A 16619-nucleotide genomic window follows, 5' to 3' on the forward strand; every position below is an offset into this window, starting at 1 on the left:
TAGTGTACACAAGCTACCTCTGTCATGTTGGGCAGAGCAGGTGACCGTGGAAGGTGGCCACCTTCCCGGCACAAGGATACCTCTGACATGTTGGGCAGAGAAGGTGACCGAGGAAGGTGGCCACCTTCCCGGCACATGTATGTAAGGTGACCGTGTGAGAACACCATCTCAACGGCACAATGTGATCAGATATGGCTAAGTACAGGAAAAAGGGACTGCAGTCCAATGTGATATTTTTAGTAAGCTCGGGTCTTTTCAACAACACCCCGAGTGTTACTGTGATGATGGCTTGACAATATTTTCAAATGTATATGTGAAATTTTCGGCAATGTGTTCACTGAGTACTTTTTGTACTCAGCCCTGCATATATATCTAAATGTGCAGGTTGAGCAGCGAAGTGGTGGAGGAAGTGCTATTGAGACAAGACATTTAATTCAGTCAGATTTTGACTCTCGGAGGTTCACGTCTTCATACATGGAACCGCGTTCATTTGCTTCCGTTGTGCATTTTAAAAGACTCAAGTCTATTTTGTTCAAAACTCTGATATTTTGAAATTTTTACAAACAATTACTCGAGTCTTCATGATCGAGTATCTTTCTTCTATGTATCAACATTTAATTAGTCATGTCTCGCAACCAATGCTTGATTTTATTTTTCCCCTTATTTCTTTCCCCGCTTCTTTAATCCTCCCCTAGTCGCGATCAACCGTGTTTTCTATCCTTAGAAAATGCGGTCGTGACATTGTAGTTATACTCGCGCTCTCAACATGATATAACGGTCGTTTTCGCCGCATCGCCACTTTTGACCGAAGATCGGATTTATCTACTAGATCGCATGTATGATCTCTACATCCGTTGTAGGATTACATCATTTCGCATCTCTTCTTGCCTCGAACATTTCTCGTTTGGAACATCTCTTCAGTTTGCACTTCTTCTTTTCTTAAACTCTTTATCATATGCTACGTCTTTTCGCATTCTCCTTGTTCTCGTCATTCAGGAAAAAAAAAACAATTCTGAATTTGTAATCATTCGATAAAGTTCGAGTTCACACCACATATTTCCATTTGTCCTATCACTCGGAAAAGTGATATTGCAGTTGTCACCAACTAACTTCGATATCAATCAATCTAACATACTTCTTAGGCACTCTATGTTCGCATGCAAGGTTCATAGCGTCATTCCAAGAAATAGAAAAATTTCATGGTCCACTGGTCTCCATCCTCTATCTCGATACTCTAGTCTCATATCTCGATAATTTAGAAATTTCGCCCCACTTTTCATTCTCGTTCGTTTTCATTGCTCGGGAAAGCAATAGGTGAGTTTTCAAATTAGAACTACGGTCCGCGTGGTCAACTAGGTCTACATCTTCGGCACTCTAAGTTCACGACACATTTCATCATCTCGTAGAGAACAAAATATCACAACAAGTACTATAACACACAACATTTTCACATATCAAAGCAAAACACTTTCTCACTTCACATTATCATTCAAAACTTTTGAAATAAAATTTTCTTCAGACTCTCACACTTTCCTCAAAATTTTCACATTTCAATTTCAACTTTAGAGTAAAAGTTTTGACTCAAAACTCAAAACATACTTTCACATCAACTTTCATCACTCGTATAAAACACTCCATAGAGTAACGCTTCATACTTCGCACCTCATAACATATATAACATCAGACTCCATAGCTAAATTTTCCAATCGAAAAGGAAATTTTTTTTTAAAAAAAAAAAATTTTTTAAATTTTTTTTTTTCAAAAAAATTTTTTTTTTCAAATTTTTTTTTTTTCAATTTTTTTTAACAACTTTCCACAACATAAACATTTTTTTCCTCAATCAAACTCCACTAGACAACGAGTCATTAATATTACAAAACATCAACCACAAAATCCTTTTTCCATTTTTTTTCTACATATCAAACCATGCAAATCTTTCAAAACTCATAACACATTTGTATTCCAAACAAAACACTCATGCACTTCACATATATGTTTGAAACAACATTCTTAGATTACTCATTTATTTTCTAAAAATTTTAACATTCTCAAAACAACTCATCAACTTTCGTCCTTCATGTAAAACACTCCATCATCCTATGTTGACATGCTCACGTTGTAGTACTTTCACACATATAAAACATACTCAGTCATCATACTAGTCTTGCTCATGCTCCATATAATCACATCATAACAATATCATGATCAACATACCACACGTGCTTAGATCATCTTGTCAATCATGTGCATACTTCACATAATCATACTATCACAACATCGTGTTCACATATATAACACGTGCTTAAATTTTCATGTCAATCGTACTCATATTCCACATAATCATATCATCAAAATTTAGCTTCACGTATAACATTCATTCACATGCGTACACTTGCCAAAACATCCTCATCATATCATCATCAATTTCATACATCGATCTCACATTCTTTCAACAACTTAAAACATACCTCACTTTCTTTAGTTGAGCGTGATGCTTTGGATGTTGAGCCTTCGTGACACTTCCAGTTTAAGGTTTACCATTCTAGACTTAAGGTGAAAGAAGACTCTCGGACCAGAGCGAAAGAACGAAGCTCTGATACCACTCTGTCACGACCGCCCACCCCAGGGGTGTTACAAACGAGGCGATCGTGACCAAGGGACAAACATTTAAGAATATCATTTAAGGATTTTAGTTCATAAGAAAGACTCAAGTAGCTTGAAAGAATAGTATTTTAGTTCAAAAATATAGCAGCGGAAATAAGGTTTTAAAGAGAGTCAAGGATGACGCCTATGTATGAAGACACAACGCATCCATATTCCCTATGCCGACTCAACATCCACCGCAACATCCCGCTCAACCTGCACATAGGGAAAACACATGCAGGGCTGAGTACTTGATGTACTCAATGGGCTCATGCCGAAATTTTTTTTTCATAAAAACAGTTATGTCATCCATATCAGTGATCTCGAGTTTTATGTGTAGTTAAGAAATATCACGAGAACACAAAAATATTTCAAAGTCTGGCCAGACAATCAATCTCCCCACTTTCTCATCAATCATTCAATCACATTCTCTTTCCATAGTGCGACGAAAGTGTGGCCACACTATTCGCCCACGAGACCGGCCGACTAGCAAGGACGGCTCACGATCCCACTTGTGTACACAGCCTGATAGGGTTTGCGGCCCTATTCAGACCCGAATTCGTTTCATTCATAGCCATATAGCCTAACGGAGTAAACTCATACGAACTAGGCATCAGGCACATAATCTCAATCAAAACAATCCATGGCATGACATAACACTTTTAAACCACCCTTATTACACCATAATCATACTTTTGAAAGCGTAAAAGAGTTTAGTAAAAGAGAGCCCACCTCGTTTGCTTAAACCATTCAACATCCATTTAAGGCAACCCTCGTTCCTCGAGCTCACGTATACTCAATCACCCTTGCCAACGACAACACAAATCAGCCTTTCGTAAACTTATATTATCATGCATGTCCTATTGTTTCTCTCTCATCGTTATTCTCCATTTACCCAACCCAACGTTCGTCACAAAGGTGGAAAAATAAACCTTAATATATTTCAACGTATCACACGTGATCGCATTGTTAAACACGTTCCTTGGACATACATGCATCATATAATACTTTTAAACTTGGAAATAAGTGTCATTTTAATAAGACAGAAAACCGGCAGAATTGCGCGACCGTTTTGTAAAAATTACTATAAAATCACCCAACATCAAAAGATGCTAAATTTTGGTCACAATACAGAGGACACATTCAAGTTCATCCATGAAAATTTTCATATCGAAATCACGCCATTTAGTCAGTCATTTCACATATTGAACTCTCTGGTCAGAACATATAATTTCTGACAGTATTGCGCAGTAAACTTCAAAAATTCACCAAAAATTCATCCTTCCTCATATGATGCTAAACTTTGGTCACAACACATTAGATACATTCAAGTTCACCCAGTTAAAATTTCACACCAAAATCGTGTCATTTGGTCAGTCAAAACATTTATGCAACTCTCTGATCGGAACATAAAATTCTAGCAGCACTGCGCAGTTCATTTGAAAAATTCATCGTAAATTCATACGATGTTCAATAAGGCTGAAATTTTCACAAGACTCAGAAGACACTCCAAATTTTCATCTAGTTCAAGAATCAAATCGATCGGAGGTCATTTGGTCGGTCAAACAGATTTCGAAACATTCTGGCCGAGAACACATGTTACTGGCAGAATTGCGCAGTCGACTTCAAACATTTTTCAAAAATTCATTTTTCGACAAAAAGGGCTGAAATTTATACGAGACACAGAAATCACCTTGAAATTTACTCAGTAAAATTTTCGTATCAAAATTCGACCGTTTGGTCAGTCAAATATACGTCGGAATCCACTGTCCGAACACCACAAATTTCATACTCAAAATTTCGAAATTTGAGTTTCTTCCACAATCATCCAAATAAAATTTTCTCATGCTTATAACACACAATCATGCTTGATAAGACTCTCTTAACATGTTTGCACATAAACTTAGATCATTTACCAAGGATTCAAATCAAACTTCACACAACTTAATCAACAATAGCATAACTATCAAAGTTCTCAAGCAAACTCACTTTCCCACCGATTAACTTTGCGATCTATGATTCCTACACCCTCTATATGCATGTAGGATTCAAGAATAAAGTTTCAATGAAGGAGATGAGAAGGAAATCTTAGTTATACCTTCTTGAATCAAGAAAACGAACGGTAGAAACAAACGTTGACACGATTCGTCCCTCTCCCTTCACTGCTGCCGCCGCTGCCACGAATCCGCCGTCGCGGATCCGCCGCCATCGGCTCCTCCTCTCTCTTCTCTCTCTCGGATTCTCGATTGCGAAAGAAATGAAATGAAATGAAAGGAGGTTGTATTATAGAAAATATTTTCATAAAAGACAAAAAATCACGTCTTTTTGTTTCGATGTGACGCGTAATTAATGCGGCGTTGAAAAACGTGCCTGATGTGACGTGGTTCTTATCCACTTGGAAAACGTGCCTGATGTGACGCGGTTCTTATCCAACTTTTCGTCTCGATTTGTTGTCGAAAGTGTATTTGATACGTGGTTTATTCTTTCGTGTAGGTAACGATTTAACGGGTCGTTACATATGTCTTGATCCACTGGCCTCTAATCTGAATCCTCTCCATTTGACTCGCCCGGATCTCCTCCAACATGGTAATAATGGCCAACTCTTGAGCAATTGCTATCTTCGAATTAAAGGTCTCGCATATATTGTTGAGGATAATATCATAACAAATATATGAAGAGAAATATGTCTTCACCCATTTTTCTTTTGGAGCAACACTGAGTAGGTATTGATGTGTTTGGGGATATATAATCCGCAATGCATCCATCCGCTCCACACACTGTTCGTGGGTTGTACTCGACGCAAGCTCCCACAATATTTCCTTAAAATTCTCCCCGATGAATCTCTTCTTGAAGTTGTTGTATATGTGCTGAACACAGAAGCGATGCTCGCTCTATGGTAAATCCTCAAGGGTGGCTTTTGCAAGACCCTTCCAAAATTCATGTAACACAACACCCATATTAGCACCTGTATAAGCCACAACACAAACACAAAATCTATAATCACAATCGAACTATTAATCTATAGGTCAAATCACAACTAAAGTATTATTATCTAAAAATCACAATTACAGTATACACTTTTTACTGAAATCACATTACTCGTACCTTTTGCTGATCAGACATGAAGACGTATCTTGGGGCATTCTCATGTATGTGAAGGTCCTCTGCTAGGTAGCCGAGGAACCATTTCCACTGAGCATAGCTCTCAGCCTCAGTCACCGCCCACGCAATAGGCCACCAACCGTTGTTTGGGTCAATTCCCATGGCCGTCATAAGTTGGCCTTTGTACATACCTCTCAAGAAACAGGCATCCAAGAAGATAATTGGACGGTAAAAATGCATCCAACAATTTTTCAAAGGCTCGAGGCAACAATAAAACCTCAACAATCTCGGGCCTACAGCTTCAGGATCCCTGAAGTTCTCGTAGTGTATATGCACACTCGAATTGAGGTGTGTCTGTTCCAATTCAGCTTTGTAGTCGAACAGTCTCCGGTATTGGTGGCCCGTCTTGCCAAAGATACCTTCTAATGCACTGTCTCTTGCGCGATATGCCTTCATCCTACCAACTTTCAGCCCGAACTCCTCATCCACACACTGCCGTATAGCTGCCAATGGAATGTGGGGATTCGCTTTGATTTTCTCCATGTAACGCTCAGCTAGCCACTTGGACGTGGGCCATCTCTGATCCAACACTTGCGAGCACGTGTGAGCATGATCTCTCTGCATATTCACTACCACAAAATCGGTATTGTTGTGAGTTTCGATCTTCCTTGTATACACATACCATTCGCATGTCTGGCCTTTACAAATGGCACGAAGTCTCTTGCCATCATTTTTTGATACATGTACAAGCTGTCTGATCATTATCTCGTACTGGCGAATGACTTGATAGGAGAAATCTCGATCCTTAAAAAAATCACCAGGCTTCCAAGTTGGAAGCTCATTGGTCAGCTTGAATGGGGTGTACTTGATACCCTTTCTACGCAACCCTTCCAAATCCTCTAGATCTTGTAGATCTTGTAGCTCATCCACTGTTTCTTGCTCGTATAGTGGGTTTGTATCCGACGAGTTCCTTTTTTCCACCACAGGGGAAAACTTTCGCCTTTTCTTGGACCCTCCGCTGCCTTTACTAGTCTGCTGTCCAGACCCTTGTGGTTCGGTCTCCGGCTCCGCACTCCACTGTTGTCCCGCTTCCTGTTCCGGTTGTTGTTGCCGACATAACGACTCGTAGTATGAGGTAAACATCTGTTCATCTCGACACATGTTGGCCAACGAGATAAAATGGCCGACCTCATCAGCATCATCATCTCATCATTTCCCTCATTATGAAGATGACATCCGTCGGGAACATACTCGAAAGAAGGACAATAAACATCATCTTGGACAACTTGTTGGGGTACTTCTCCTACAACTGGTACGGGTTCTTCAGACGCTGCTTCAGTTGGAACTGACTCTTGCACATGGGTGTCAGCTTCGGACATGAACAATTCATGGGTAATGTCCTCAACGATCGGAAAGAATTAGTTGTCTACCCGTATGTCCGGATATGGTTGACAACCACCGTCCATGACCGGTTGGTACACGTCTTCATCTACAAATGCTCTTGCCCTGTCCGAATCTGGTTGGTGAACTACATATTCATATTCAGTTGCAGGTTCATCAACATGGACACTTGGACCAATCAGATTGGAATGGTCAACATATGAAGGTCTATGTACATCCTACAATACACAAAATCACAAATGAGATACTAAATCACAGATGAGGTACACAAATGTACACAAATGAGGTACACAAAATGTACACAAAATCACAATTGAGGTACTAAATCAATTATGTAAATCACAACTCATTACCTCTGGTACGTGTGCATGTGAGTCTCCTCCTCCAACATATCCTCATCCAACTTCTGCTATAGATTCAACGTGTGGTACTGTTACTAGTACTTCTCCAACTGCAGAGACCGGGGCTTCGGATGATACCGCTTCAAATGCTTTCTCCGAATTTTGGCGAGCTACCTCCTCGTTCCTCCTCCTCTGAACACGATCATCTTCTAAACTCTTTGTAAGATATTCCTCGAACTCAACATCCCTATCATACCAACCAATCATCAAAGGCTTACTCCGGTGCCGTTGCAACTGATCCCTCCGCCTCCTCTTCGTTCTGGGTTTTTGCTTTGCTACATTTGGCTCGGTTTCTTCAATCTCTTCAATAATGACTCCTGGGGGTTTCGACGCCCTGAATCTGAGAAGCTCTTGAGCTTCATCCTTATTTTTTTCAATATAGCGTCAGCCCGGGTTATCTCCACAACGTAAATGTGAACTAACTTTGTCGTAGTAGCCGCCACATTGAGGAAATCCTGTAGATGTGTATCCTCAACAATGGGCATCAAAGGGCTGCCTATTAAAACCCCCTCGCAGTCATGACTGTACTTTGGATCACAATAATAGAACTCACATATCATCTTTCTATCATACTTCAACTTTAACACCATACTCGAGAGGTCTATGAGCTAGAAATGGTTAATGTTACAGAAATCGAAGAATGTCAAATACCCACCAACATACTTTTTCTCATCTTTGGTAAAGAAGAATGAACCTCCATGATGGAAAGCAACTGAAAACATTCCAGGTTCTTTAAGGAACAATAATCGCACAATAAAAAATCATACCAAAACATCCAACAAATATTCACAAAAATTCAATTTCCGGAGCCCTAAATCACAAACTGAGGATTAAAAATCAATTTTCGGAGGACCAAAAAATATTCACAAAAAAATCAGTTTCCTAAACCCTAAATCACAAATTGAGGATTAAAAACATAACTTACTACATTAAGGTGTTTGAGGAAAAAAAAAACATAACTTACTACATTCATCTTTTGGGACGAAAAATCCAGCCGAGGATCTCGGATATCCCAGGTTTCTTCTTCCACATCTATGACCTCCGGTGCATGTCTCGGTGGTGGTCGCCGTGGTGGTGGCGATGGCGGGAATGTGGATTCCTTTTTACGACGAGACGAATTTCGTGATGACGATACGCCTGAGGATCCAACGCGCTTCTGTTTTGGCGGCATTCATGCAAGAGAGATTTTTACAGAGGGGAACAGATATAATGAAGAGTGAAAATAAGTTTGTGAATTTTCTAGGCGGGGTGGGAGAGTAGAGAGTGAACTACCTTTTTTGTGAAATTTTTAGGCGGGGTGGGAGAGACTGAAGACTGAAAATACTGGTGGTGAAATTTTTGAAATTTATTTGATAAATAAAAAAATAGAGTATTGTATACGTGGTGTGTATATGTGGTGCAACTGCATACAAACTGCCGCTGACGCACAGACGTCAAACCTGATGGCTGACGCACAAACATCAAATCTCGACAGGTTGCAGGCCGCCACTGCAGATTTCCGTTTGATATGACCATAATGCCCTTTTAGGGCTGAAGGGTTTTTTAGTCAGAAAAAACATGATATGTGATTATGTTTAAGGTGCCAGTATTGTTACAAATGGAAACATCGAAGACTTTTTATGTAGTTTACTCTTGTTTAAATCCTCGATAACAAGATCCTCGACGAAAGGCTTATCTTCTAGTTATTTTCCAACAATATATAAAGCGTTGTACATCCAAACTCACTCAAATCAATTTTGTAAAATCCGTTCAATATGTCAGTTGCTGTATTCACTTCGTATAGTCTCTCCGCACCCTCTCTCCCATCCATCAAAAGATTCAAAACCCTCCCCCTTCGATCTTCGCCATTAACACCTGCTCTCAAGCTTCAAAAAAGAGGGCTGTGCGGCATATGCTGTTATAAGGATAATGATTCAAAAGAATCCGTTAAAGAGGTAAGCTTTATGCACTTTTCAGTCAATTGATTTCTCTGTTCCTTGTAAATTGCCTATATATATGTATACAATTGATGAAAGAGCCTTCTTGATTTGAACTTTTCTGCTGCGGGCAGAAGATTTGTTGTTGAACTGAGAGTGGATTTGTTGGAATTAGTAAAAGAGTAACATTTTTAATGCAACTATTTGGGGTTCTTGAATTGATTTTATAGCCAACTACTAAGAATTGATAGTAAGACATGAAACCTAACATGGTTTAGGATTGATATATTGATACTTTGATTTTTCATGAATGCTGATTTATTGTTGAATAGGGAGTGGATTACTTGGAATTAGTGAACAAGATAGCATTTGTAATGAAACTACTTGGGTGGGTGGGTGGGTGGGTGGAATTGATTTTCGATTGAGAAGGATTGATAACTGCTAGCAATTTGATAAGAATCAGGCTTTTAGTATGTATTTGAAGAATAAAATGAAATGCAATATGTTTAGTTGATATTACTAGTTGATTTCATTGATGGTGGTGCGTGCAGACCTAAGTGCCTTTTTGTTAGTTACAATGCTTTATTGTAATCTTTACAGGAAAATAGATTAGAATGGCGAATATTGAAACGTTGGGATGTTCCATGGAATTGGCAAACCATCTCACTAACCTCACTTGCTTGTGGAATAAGGTGCATTGTGATACTGGCTTGTATAGTTTATTCTAGTATAAGAGCAGTCATATATGCTCTGATTGATGACGCCAGTGTTTGTTACAGACTTAATTTCAGTTTTTTCTAGCGATGTAATCAGATGTCTTGTCTACCTTATGTATGAATAGATGATCTTTAGTCATTGAGTTGTTAAGCATATTGGATTTCCTCTGTTTATATGGGAAAAACTGATAAGTTTTTCAGACAGTTTTGTTTTGACAGGACTAATTGAAGCAGAGGCAGTAGAGTACTCAGGGATTCAAATCGAGGAGTTAAGTTTGGATGAGAAGGCGGAGATCTTGTTTTTGGATCAAGGGTACGAAACATCTTTAAGACATGTACTTCTTTATCATGGATTTTCTGTCCTTACATATTCTCATCTGTTTGTCATTGTTTATTTGCACCAATTCTGATGTATTCCATTTTCTCTATTGTAGAATTGCAACTACAGTGGTTCTAGCGGTTTTGTATAGTCTGACAAAGTCATTCTCTCCCCTTCCTGATGACATATATCGATATGGTAACTAGCACAGTTTATATAAATCAAATCAGTTGTATTTATGGGGTTTGCTGTTCATAAAATGGTCTCATTTAGATTGTATTTGGCAAAAGTTTAATCACCATAAGTTATTACAAAAAAACTATCTGAGATAAGCTCAATTCATACTTTAGATTGGAGGGATCCTTTCAATCTTCAAAAAGGCTGGTTGTTATGGGCGGGGATTGGTCTCGGTGGAGCTTTGGCTGCCATTGCAGGAACAGGAGTTGTGGTGTCTTTTTTCAACGGTGAGCCCCCACAGAGAGAGGTGAGAATATCTTTCTTGCTTAAATCATGTTTTCTGTCCTTGTCTAGCTCATAATTTGATAATTCATTCGCTTACTCTAGACTGATGCCCTTGTGCGCTTGCTTCCACTAATCGGATCTTCGAGTATCAGGTACTTATCTCAATCAGTTTATGTTTCTGCCACTTTGTTTTCCTCCTTGGTATGATACACAAGAAACTAACCATTTTCCCTTGTGAAATATAGCACCGCTGCTTTGGTAGGTATTGTAGGTGTGCTTGCTCCTATTCTCGAGGAAACTGTCTTTAGAGGGTTTTTCATGGTAGCTCTCACCAAATGGTAAGCTTTATAAATTGCATTTATGGATAGTACCAACAATTAGGAAATACTATGTGGTTATACTAGATACGTTACTTTATACTCCCTCCGTCCCATGATAAAACTGTCATTTTCGGGGGTCCCACAAAATAGTGTACACTTTTTTATGTCTAGAATCATTTACTCTCTTACAAGGCCTTCCCATCTAAACCAGTTGATGTTTTCAAATGTTAACGGCTATTGGATATATTAACCAAACAAAAAGAGGTCTCTTTGGGCACAATGGCATGAATTTGGGGATACATTGCCATCAAAGTGCCAATATAATTCGAAGCAGCTGATTGGAACTCGACTGACTTCCCTTGCAGGTTGCCAATGCCTCTTGCTGTGCTCGTCAGTGCTGCTGTATTTGCAGGAGTACATCTCACTCCGGGCGAATTTCCTCAGCTGTTTGTACTCGGTATTTATTCTTATCTACGACATTTGTCCATGGTTTGAAGTAGCAACAACACACAGTTACATGTGATATGGGTATTTACACAGGAACGGCATTAGGGCTAACTTACGCTCAAACGCGCAACCTTCTAGCACCAATCACTATCCACGCCTTATGGAACTCGGGTGTCATATTGCTTCTAACCTTCCTTCAGGTAATTTCCCCACACGACGACACACAAAACATAATCACTCACACATTGATATGATGGCGTTTAATTTGATCTGTTAAAAACAGTAGCTCCGATTGATGGATAAAAAATTCATTTTATTTGTGTTCCATAGCTGCAGGGATATGACATCAAGGACTTGTTGTTACAAGGCTCGTATTGAATTGAAGCTCGTGTTATTGATCTCAAACCTTTCTAGAATCTTCCTGTGTTAGAGCTCTTTTTCCATATTCGAGAAATGTATATGCTAGTAATCCTCAACAGTAATGTTACTCTAATAAAGTGTACACATTAGTTTTTACCCATTTTATCCACACCAATCAATTTCAGTTGCTCATATTGTTCATCTGCAGATGAGAATAGAAGTAATTTTACATTTAATCGTGATTAATGTGTCAAGATCGGATATAATTTCCAGTAATTAACTCAAATAGATAGACTCAACCCAACTCAACATGGCTTCTTCACACTCCTAGATTGAACATGTATTTATATACTCTCATTTCTCACAATTATATAGTTTGTTTTATTTGTTCCAAATATAAGAATTTGTTTTCTTACCCCAAGTTGAGTTCACTTGTTGGTGACATTTTCATTTCAGTTTGCAAATGGTGGAGTAACATATTTTTCTTGTTACATTATTATTTTTTTTACTCCTATTATTTAAAATGAGGAATAGTGTAATACAATAGGTGAAGCGGAATTGACCCTTCCCATATAAAAGTGTAATATAATTAATTACTTAAATTTTCACACGAATTGATGCTTTAAATGGTGGAGTAACAAAAGTCTAGGATGCTTTGAGTTGAAATATAAAAAGAAAAAACGGACACGTATTTTCACATTGCACGATTGGGAAGCAAAAATCTAGGTCAAAACAATCAAATGAGAATGGAACAAAACGAGGTTTAGGTTTCTGGAATTGCTACATCTTCATTTAATTGAGCACATTCAAGGCATGGAATTATGGACAAAAAACGAAATTAAAATTATATACTAGTAGTAATATTCTAGTTCTAACTTTGAAAAATGGTGTTCCATATTTGCTAGAAATTCAAACTCTTATGATGTTATAAACAAGAAAAATTAAAACTTGAGGAAACCCATGCCCTGAATCTCTAAAAGGGCTACACTATCCAAGATTATTGACTTCTGCTTCCCAAACAATCCCCTCTTCGTCTCCTATATTTTATTTCTAACATTTTTCAAAAAGTCAGTTAAATAAAAATAGTTAAGTTTGGATTTATTTGTCGCTCAATTAAATGAAGATGTAGCAAGTATATTTATTTGTCATTTTCATTTTGGACGGGGATTGCTCAATACTTCTTCTTTACTAAACTCACCGACATTTTACTTTGCTTTTCCTAAATTTTAGATGCTTGTTTATGTATTACATCAAATCATGTAGTACTATATATTAATTTCTGGAGTAATTTTACATCATAAATGTATTCAAACTAATTAGTACTACTACTTTACCAACACCGAGATATTGATTACTTCATCCTCGTATTTATGACTAGAATACGTTTACTTTGAGTGATGTGATTGACTGATAAAATATAAAGATTTGAGTATTTGGATATGATGAAAAAATAAACTCAAAATTAATCATTCCATTCAAGTAATTAAGAAGTAAATCAGCTTGGATTATGTTTAATTGTTTATCATTCTATCATATATATCACTTAGAGTAAACACTCCTTAAATTTAATTTTATATACTACTCCATCCGTCCCCAAAGAATATGCACTTTGGGTTCGGCATGAGTTTTAATGCAAAATTGGTAAAGTAAGAAAGAGGTAGAGAGAAAAAGTAATTAAAGTATTGTTAGTGGGGAATGAGTCACATCTCACTAGAGAGAAGAGTGTTTTTAAAATTGGAAAATACATATTCTTTTGGGACGGACTAAAAAGGAAAAAAGTGCATATTTTTTTAGGACGGATGGAGTAGTATAATTGTTGATGTAGTTATATATGGATGTCAACTTTAAACGATTTAGCTACACTACAAAAAAAAAAAACCAAAAAAAAACAATGCTTACGTACCTAGCAAATGATACTGAGCACCAATATGTGCAACATATCTTTATATCCAAATATCATTTGTATGTACCAAATCAGCATATTATTATTGAAATAATATGAAACTTAATTTCTCAAGCCAAGCCAGTTACAATAAAGGGGTAAAACAAGATAGCAAGGAGCTGTGAGCCTGTGACATAAGTGATATACTATTAATTACCTTAATTTCACCAAAATTAGTCAACCATTCTTGATCTCTGAATAGGAAGGCACTTTTTTATTGGGCCAATTAATATTGTAAAGACCTATACCGAAGAAAATGGAAGATCAGCCAAGATCTGTGTCAAAAAAATAGGAGAAAACCCTAATAGTGATTAACTAGTTAGGATTAATAAGTGTGGTCCATTATTTACGTTTTAAACAAAAGGCATCTTTGATTAGTCAAAATCTGACAAAGTCAGTGGAATAGAAGTTTACAGGAATGGAATAGAAGATTGGATCCTGAGACACTGACTCCACTTAATAATTTTTTTAGAAATAAACTAATTTGAAGCCTCTCTGCATTGGGAGTGGTTCACTTGGTCGTCCACATTTTCGAATCAAATTTATTTACATATAAACCATGCTTTTAATTAGAAGCTTTCTTTGTCGACTTCACCCACTTTAATAATAAGATTAGGCATAATAAAGATTACAACCACTCCCATATTCAAATCTCCATGAGCACTGATTTGGTGGCTTCTTGAGATTCCTCATTTTGTGTGTGTATTCTTGACTTCATTAGTGTTTAGTTCAATTTGTTGATAAAATAAAAGTGAATTAAAGTCAGCCAGAAAAGGCGGCTGAAGCTTCGGAGGCAGACTCCTCCTTGGGAAACAAGCCATGCCTCTCCATATTAACTCACCATTTTAGCCTCTTCAAACTTCATCTTCTCCATTTCTACTGCATGCTTTCACCTCGCTCCATTTTAGGGTTTTCATCTTCTTGTTTTCTTTTGTTATTTTTGTGTTGTCCTAAAACTAGATTAGTCATTTCTTGAAACAAAACTAATATGGAGGAGAGGAATAATAATGAATTAGGTGACAAATTTGATGAGGAGCTTCCAGGGTTCAGATTCCATCCAACAGATGAAGAGCTAGTAGGGTTTTACCTCACTAGAAAGATTCACCACAAACCTCTCTCGATCGAGCTCATCAAGCAGATCGACATCTACAAATACGATCCATGGGATCTTCCAAGTATATCACTTTCTCCTCAAATATTCAATGTGCATGTTTTTTTTTATGAACTTCAAAATACTAATAGTGGTGGTAACTTTGTTTAAGCAGAGATAGCAACAAATGGGGAGAAGGAATGGTATTTCTACTGCCCGAGAGACCGCAAGTACAGAAACAGCACCCGGCCTAATCGTGTGACCGGAGCTGGTTTCTGGAAGGCCACCGGAACAGACCGGCCGATCTACTCTTCCGAGACCAGTAAATGCATAGGTTTGAAGAAATCCCTTGTTTTCTACAAAGGGAAGGCAGCAAAAGGGATCAAAACTGACTGGATGATGCATGAGTTTCGGCTTCCCTCTCTCTCACCTTCTTCCTCTTCAACCAACAAAAATATCCCAATAAATGTATGAATTTAATTAAGTTTATAACTGGTTTAGATGTTACTGGTAATAACTGTGCATGCTCTTTGTCTTCTTTCAGGAAGCATGGGCGATATGTAGGATTTTCAAGAAAGCCAACTCCACCACAAAGAGGGCTATCTCTCTCTCCCATTCTTGGCCTAATCCACTTCTTGACACTACTAAACCTGATGTTATCAACCATGTTAACACCACCCCAATCAGTTCTAGCATAACAACAATGGCACACAAGAATACTAATATTCCATCGTTTCAATACGGTTTGTGCAATGATTTGCACAACTCGTCCGTGGGAAGCTTCCCCACCCCATATTTGGGCAACGGAGACGAGTTCAAGCCTAGTTACGCGTTTTCTTGCATTGAAACCTCGACACCAGCCTCGAGATTTGTTGTGAATGATGCTACTTCCTTGTTGCTGGAAATGTCAACGTCCATCGTAGGAGACTTTGGGGCGGATGCGGGCTTGAGTGCATCGTTGATTGGGCCTGAGGATGTGCAGAGGAGTCTTGGCAGTGGAGAAGAAGCAGTCTCAGCACATGAGCAATGGATGGAGTTTCCTTGTTACGGTCTCCCATCGAATTTTATGTGGGATTCATTGTCTCCTTGTCCTAGTGATTTGTCAACTAGTTATTCTACTAACAAGTGCTACACTTGAGCAGATATACTAGTTTTGGTTGCAAGAATCATGTTTTTGTATTAGCTTTTTCTTTCGATTAGAATCTTGTCATCTTGAGTATTTTGTTAGATGTCATCTGATATTGATGTACAAATGCAATTAGTATTTTTTTTTCTTAAAACATCTCTCTGCTATCAGTAATCTTCTCAATATTTATAAGCCTTACTTGTATTAACATCACATTCACATTTCATTTTCTCCCACTGGAACTCATATTTCCCGGATCAAGATCAATACAGAACACTACAACTTCAAAGCAAGTAGTAGTAGTATTTTTTATAAGAGCCATAAGGCTTAAAAAATCAAAGCAATAATTTCTTGGGAGTCATGGGACTTAAAAA

General features: G+C 37.9%; 3 protein-coding genes across 4 annotated transcripts; 2 read left to right on the forward strand and 1 right to left on the reverse strand.

Moving 5' to 3' along the window:
* Positions 1-5733: 5733 nt before the first annotated feature.
* LOC121796536 lies at positions 5734-6906 on the reverse strand. Its single transcript, XM_042195365.1, has one exon. It carries the CDS (start codon positions 6904-6906, stop codon positions 5734-5736), a length of 1173 nt encoding a protein of 390 aa, XP_042051299.1.
* A 2318-nt stretch (positions 6907-9224) lies between these two features.
* On the forward strand, positions 9225-12243 carry LOC121793518. Of its 2 annotated transcripts, XM_042191537.1 has the most exons (10): positions 9225-9481; positions 10064-10155; positions 10385-10492; positions 10614-10696; positions 10849-10982; positions 11063-11112; positions 11206-11298; positions 11646-11737; positions 11821-11927; positions 12058-12243. In XM_042191537.1, exons 1-10 carry the CDS (start codon positions 9302-9304, stop codon positions 12103-12105), a joined length of 987 nt encoding a protein of 328 aa, XP_042047471.1. In that variant the 5' UTR covers positions 9225-9301; the 3' UTR covers positions 12106-12243. The 2 variants fall into 2 exon arrangements, with proteins under 2 accessions (XP_042047471.1, XP_042047472.1); XM_042191538.1 differs by lacking the exon at positions 10064-10155 and having other exon boundaries at positions 9304-9481.
* A 2759-nt stretch (positions 12244-15002) lies between these two features.
* On the forward strand, positions 15003-16257 carry LOC121794825 (putative NAC domain-containing protein 94). Its single transcript, XM_042193178.1, has 3 exons — positions 15003-15204; positions 15295-15587; positions 15664-16257. The coding sequence occupies exons 1-3, from the start codon at positions 15018-15020 to the stop codon at positions 16255-16257; spliced, it is 1074 nt and encodes a 357-aa protein (XP_042049112.1). The 5' UTR covers positions 15003-15017.
* Positions 16258-16619: the final 362 nt, after the last annotated feature.

This window comes from Salvia splendens, chromosome 3, assembly GCF_004379255.2.
Source record: "Salvia splendens isolate huo1 chromosome 3, SspV2, whole genome shotgun sequence".
Taxonomy (NCBI): Eukaryota; Viridiplantae; Streptophyta; class Magnoliopsida; order Lamiales; family Lamiaceae; genus Salvia; species Salvia splendens.

Coding starts and splice junctions, on each gene's coding strand:
- LOC121794825 (XM_042193178.1), top strand. CDS start 15,018: ATGGAGGAGAGGAATAATAATGAATTAGGTGACAAATTTGATGAGGAG. Junction 15,205..15,294: donor CGATCCATGGGATCTTCCAA/GTATATCACTTT, acceptor TTGTTTAAGCAG/AGATAGCAACAAATGGGGAG. Junction 15,588..15,663: donor ACAAAAATATCCCAATAAAT/GTATGAATTTAA, acceptor GTCTTCTTTCAG/GAAGCATGGGCGATATGTAG.
- LOC121796536 (XM_042195365.1), bottom strand. CDS start 6,906: ATGTGTCGAGATGAACAGATGTTTACCTCATACTACGAGTCGTTATGT.
- LOC121793518 (XM_042191537.1), top strand. CDS start 9,302: ATGTCAGTTGCTGTATTCACTTCGTATAGTCTCTCCGCACCCTCTCTC. Junction 10,156..10,384: donor TCACTTGCTTGTGGAATAAG/GTGCATTGTGAT, acceptor TTTTTCAGACAG/TTTTGTTTTGACAGGACTAA. Junction 10,697..10,848: donor TGATGACATATATCGATATG/GTAACTAGCACA, acceptor TTCATACTTTAG/ATTGGAGGGATCCTTTCAAT.